The sequence below is a fragment of the Otolemur garnettii genome, unplaced genomic scaffold (genome assembly GCF_000181295.1).
Source record: "Otolemur garnettii isolate 467f Iridium unplaced genomic scaffold, OtoGar3 scaffold00022, whole genome shotgun sequence".
Classification (NCBI taxonomy): domain Eukaryota; kingdom Metazoa; phylum Chordata; class Mammalia; order Primates; family Galagidae; genus Otolemur; species Otolemur garnettii.
In genome coordinates this window covers 1,549,670-1,555,399 of record NW_003852417.1, presented here as the reverse complement: position 1 = coordinate 1,555,399, position 5,730 = coordinate 1,549,670, and the positions used below count along the sequence as shown (strand labels likewise).

At 43.5% G+C, this 5,730-nt stretch overlaps 1 protein-coding gene across 1 annotated transcript in view; it reads left to right on the top strand.

The window, feature by feature from the left end:
- Positions 1 to 5,730, top strand: part of MBOAT2 (membrane bound O-acyltransferase domain containing 2) — a 127,470-nt gene that overhangs the window by 117,962 nt on the left and 3,778 nt on the right. Inside the window, exons 10-11 of the mRNA XM_003787377.2 lie at positions 1,068 to 1,132; positions 2,542 to 2,674. Of these exons, the coding sequence (XP_003787425.1) occupies positions 1,068 to 1,132; positions 2,542 to 2,674 (198 nt within the window). The remainder of the gene's footprint in view (positions 1 to 1,067; positions 1,133 to 2,541; positions 2,675 to 5,730) is intronic.

The following is a 5,730-nucleotide window of genomic DNA, read 5'->3' as shown; positions in this document are numbered from 1 at the left end:
TGTTTGGCGGGTCCGGGCTGGGGATTCGAACCCGCCACCTTAGGTGTACGTGGCTGGCGCCTTAGCCGGTTGAGCCATAGGCGCCGAGCCAGGAACTTTTGAAGTACTGGGTTGAACCCTGTGAAATTACTGGTACTTAAATGTCTTTTTGACTCCAAAAAGAAGAAAGGTAATTTCAGATGATTCACTCCAATATCTGTTTTCAGGAAGAGGAGAATAAACTGTCTAGGGAAACAAGGGTTGTTTGGTAGACTGAGGGCCTGGCTGAAACTGAGAACCATGAGCTTATGACAAAGGTCTGGAATGTTACGTGATGCTCTGCACTGAGCATGCAGGTGTTACCAGCTGGGAAGGTGGAGAATATGGCTGATTTGGAGTTAGGATTTTGATAGGTGAGCAGAAAGGAAAAAGAAACAGAATCATCAAAGATTTGGATGAGCATAGTAAATAGTGGGCCACAGAATCTGAGATGGTCAGAAGAAGTGAAGACCAGAGAGAGGAACATGGGATAAAAGTAGATGGGGCAGGAGACCAAAGGTGGGTTTCCTCTAAGACCAAAGAATCACTTTAGTGGGAGTAACTTCAGTGAGAAGACTGGAAAGGTGGAAGCCCCAGCCTGGAAGATGGGAGGGCAGGTCTAGTCTTTCCCAGGTAGAGCAGAGCCAGATGGTGCCATGATTCAAAGTAGCCAGGGAACTGCGAGAGGACAGCTGGGTGGGGCATTGCTGTGGGCCTTCACGTCTCTCAGAATGATGGCTGAGCTTGTCAGGGAGAGGAAGATAACGAGGTGATGGCACTAAAGGGCATTTGTGTACTGTGTCAGGAGTTTCTTTGGAATAACCATGGCAACCCTTGTGTAGGTGATGTGTAGATGATGGTAACCCATTCACTTCATAGATGTTTTCAACAATAAATAATTACTATTTAGACAAACAGTATTAAGGAAAGAGAAATCAGCATACATGTTAAATAATTCTTAATTTTTTGGCAAGATAATATATGATTACTTATGTTTAAAGCTTCATTAGTTTGTTGCCCCCAAAACAAAAAGTTCCTTTGTTTTTCAGATGTCAACAAGTTTTAAGATGTTTCTTGATAATTGGAATATTCAGACAGCTCTTTGGCTCAAAAGGTATGTTCCGTCAAGATGTATTTTGGCATCTAGTGCTTGAAGTTAAGCTTCACTGAGTTCAGATTCCTAATTGAATCAATTAATAATGTGTTGAGTGATACTGTGTCCTCAGTGTCACCCAGGAAATGCTTTTAACATCCCCTAAGCCAGTCACTATCAGATCAGAACTGTTTGGGCTTGAGTCACTAACACAGCGTCCCTGCCTGCTCAGCCTCCCTTTAAAGGCCTCTGCTGAAGACTGGAGTCACCAGTGTCCTCCTGTAGCATTCACTAGAGAACCTGGTTTCAGTGAGTAAGGCCTGTGCAACCACTGTACATGTGCCCTGGGTTTTCTGGAACTGCTCCTGTTTTAAATGTTCCAGTTCAATAGATCTTTATATCTTAGGCCCAGGATATGAAGATGAGTAGAATACAACCCAGCCCCTGGAAGTGGAAAAGTCTACAGTTTCGCTGAGGACACAGCTGTGCCGTCACATGCCTGCTGTCCCCTCAGTAAGGATGGGGAGGGAGGATCTGACAGGACAGGAACTGGGAGGGCACAAAGCAGGGTGAGGCGAACGGCAAACAACTTCCTAGACGGTAGCGGTAGTTGATCTGAGATTTTGGCAGGAGTGTGTGCCGGGAACAAGGGCAGGGCACAGACAGCCCGGGTGGAGTGGCAGGTGTGACAGCCGGGGTTACACGGGAACTTCCAGGGAGTCTCTCTCCTTGTCCCTCCAAGCACATTGTCCCATGAATTTGTTTCATGAAGTGTTGCCCCTGTAATGGTAGGGCTCTCAGTGCCCTTCTTTTGTGGTACCCTTTTTAAAATGACAAGTTGAGGATTTTGATCCCTGGAGGTGGCCAACTGGTGTTATCATTATTTCTTGGTGCCCTGCAGTCTCCCCACTGACTGCTAATTCTCTGAACTAATCTGTTGTCTTGTTTTTTGTTGTTACTGTTAAAATTTTGAGGACTTCTTGAGGAAAATGTTATCTTCATTGCAGTTTTCTACTCTGTTACAGGAAAACTTTAGACTAAGCACAACCAATTTGCCAGAAAGAGTAGTATTATTAGGTCAGTTGAAAGTCCTTGATTTTTTTCAAAAAAAGCAGTGAAACAATATAGAATAAAAATTACTTTACTATTGTTAACGTTTTGTATTTTATAAATTATATAGACTCTTAGACATTAGAAATGATAGTTTTAGTTATTATACATAACAGTAAGAAAAAGTAAATTAAATTTATGTTCCTAAATTTGACATAATAGCTATAAACTGAGATTACATATCAAGTTACTGCCTAAGACAAGTTGCATTTATTTTTCTGGTTATCCTGCAAGATAATGGAGTGCGTGTGTGATCTTTGTGGGCTTTGTCAACCTAGATCACTCACTCTGCTTGGCTCTCTGCTTTTCATGGTTTCCAGGGTGTGTTACGAACGAGCCTCCTTCAGTCCAACGGTCCGGACATTCATCCTCTCTGCCATCTGGCATGGGGTGTACCCAGGATATTATTTGACATTTCTAACAGGGGTGTTAATGACATTAGCAGCACGAGCTGTAAGTATCAAGAATTTCATTTTATAATTCAGCGTTCCACTTGAACTGTTACGAAGGCTGAGTAAATCTCCTTCATGAGGTGGGCCCTGTGTCTTTTATGACCAGCATCAGATTCTCTACTAGAAGTGAGGCATGTGTGTGTGTGTGTGTGTGTATGTGTTATTGAATGCACATGCATGCTCAGCTCCATGCTTAGTTCGTGTGAGAACACATGTTTTTACACATTGTGGGCACTCATAAAATGTTGCTTTATCTTTACAGAGTTTTCTGAAGAAGAGATAAAAACAGAGTTAAATAAAGATGATCAGAATGATAGTTTTATTTTAGAAGTGTTTCCCAAAAGCTGTAATCTTTGAGTGGACTTTGAGATGAAGAGTAGATGATGGATAGGCCAAGATGGGTAGAAGAGCTATCCCATATCCCCAGTGGTAGACACCACATTAGAGCTGGGCATTGGGCTCGGCACCTGTAGCTCAGTGGCTAGGGCACCAGCCACATACACTGGGGCTGGTGGGTTCGAATCCAGCCCGGGCCTGCCAAACAACAATGACAACTACAAAAAAAAAAAAAATAGCCAAGCATTGTGGCAGGTGCCTGTGGTCCCAGCTACTTGGGAGGCTGAAGCAAGAGAATCACTTAAGCCCAAGAGTTTGAGGGTGCTCTGAGCTGTGACGCCTTGGCACTCTACTGAGAGTGACATAGTGAAACTCTGTCTCAAAAAAAAAAAAAAAAAAAGAAGTGGACCTGGCCCTTCAGAATATCTGCCTGGGTAGAACCTGGACTGTTACCTGGGAAACAATTGAGAGATTAGACTGGGGATGTAGGGAGGGGAAGGAAAAGGAAAAAGATAATTTGGTCTAAGTTCTTTGAAAGCCAGTTAGAGGAAAGGAACATGATAAAAAAGATGTTTACACAAGCTTATTATGACACTCATAGGTTTATTTAACAAATAGCAGATATTTGCTTTATTCAATTTTAAGGTACCTTGATGATGTATGAAGGAAATTTCAAGAAGTATTAACTAAGGGCTATACGTTCTGGTATTTTGTACATGTAATTCTGAACATATTGTGTATGTATATATATGTACACGTAGCTTGTATCTATCTGTACGTTAGATGTCATTATTATTATAGATAGTAAGTACAATAGATGTTGAGAATGAAAGAAATCTCCTTTGGTCAGGTTGACTAGAGATGGCCTCCTTAGAAAACTGTTTGGGTCAGGTGTGATGGCTCATGCCTGGAATCCTAACACTCTGGGAGGCCAAGGCAGGTGGATCCCCTGAGCTCAGGAGCTCCAGACTGGCCTGAGCAAGAGCAAGACCCCTTGCCCCTTGTCTGTCTCCACTAGCCGGACATTGTGGCAGGTACCTTTTGACTCAGCTACTTGGGAACCTGAGGCAGGATCACTTGAGCCCGAGAGTTTGAGGTTGCTATGACCTGTGATGCCATGGCACTCTACCCAGGGTAACAGAGTGAGACTCTGTCTCAAAAAAAAAAAAAAAAAAGAAAGAAAAGTGTTTGGATCTGGGCCTTGTTTTTTGTTTGTTTGCTTTTTGAGACAGAGTTCTCACTATCTTGCCCTTGGTAGGGTGCTATGGTGTCATAGCTCATAGCAACCTCAAACTCTTAGGCTTACACAGTTCTCTTACCTCAGCCTCCCAAGTAGCTGGGACTACAGGCACCCGCCACAATGCCTGGCTATTTTGTTGTTGTCATTGTTGTTTAGCAGGCCTGGGCTGGGTTTGAACCTGCCAGCCCCAGTATATGGCGCCCCAACCACTGAGCTACAGGTGCCAAGCCATGGATCTGGGCTTTGAAAAATGAATGTTATTTTATATTGAGTGAAGTATAATGGGAGAGAAGATGACACTAGGCACAGGAAAGGACATTAGGAAAACCATGTTTGAAAGTGCATAGTGTATTTGGGGAATGACAAGTAGATCTAATTGAACCAGAGAAACCATGTATCCATAAATGGCAAATAATTCTGGGGAGGCAAGTAGGAAGGAGGGCACAATAGTATAATTTGAATACCAAGACGGGAAGGAGTCTAATCCCGTTGTCTGTGATGGCAGGGAGTCAGGTAAGGTTTAAGGGAATGGAATGTGGAAAGGCTTACCTCTAGAAATTAAGTTTGTCATTTGGTGGACAGAACGGGACTGAGAGTGGGTGGCTGCTGTGCCAGTGAGCTAAGCAACAGATAGCAGGTGTCAGGGCTCGCTCTGGCCACCGAGAATGTGGTCTCAGTATGGAAGAGCCATTAACCATGCACCTCACCCTGCAGTCACAGCTACTCAGGAAACTGAGGCGGAAGGGTCCCCTAAGCCCGGGACGCTGCAGTGCCTGAGGTTGTGCACTGCACTCTAGCCTGGGCGACAGGGAGAGCTGCCTCTTGAAAGAATGAAGAAACAAACAAAAGTAACCACTCACCAAATGACGTCCGAACAATCATGTGGCATCTCATAGCAGGGCCATGTTTTACCTATAAACATAAGACAAGAAGAGGGAGGAATACAATAAAAGAAAACAGTATTTGCCCAAGTTTGCACATTTAAAAACAGAGAGGTTTTGACAGTTATGAAAGCTGGGGGGGGGGCATTAGAGTAGTAGACATTTAAAAACACCTTTTAGTGAGAAGCTCTTCCCAGTTTCCCTTAGTGTGTGATTGCCATTTATTTTTGAAAAATGCTATTTGACCGAAATTTAGAGTAGAAGACCTGTTTGCCTTTCATAAATGCAGAGTTAAAGAAGAAGTAAGGATGAAATCAGATTAAACTTGGTCTATACTATAATTTACTAAATCTGATTTAAGAAACTGTAGGCAGTGTTGCTTTTAACTTTTTTGGAAAATCTATAGAAAAGTTGCAAAGAACTATATGTGCTTTATCGCTTTATCCAGAGTCACCACTTGTTTACATTTTCTCTGTGTGCTTCCTCACCCCCCTTCCCTTCTCCCTCTCCCTCCCTCCGTCTCTCCTCTTCCCTCCCTCTCTCCCTCCTCTTCCCTCCCTCTCCCTCCCTCCGTCTCTCCTCTTCCCTCCCTCTCTCCTC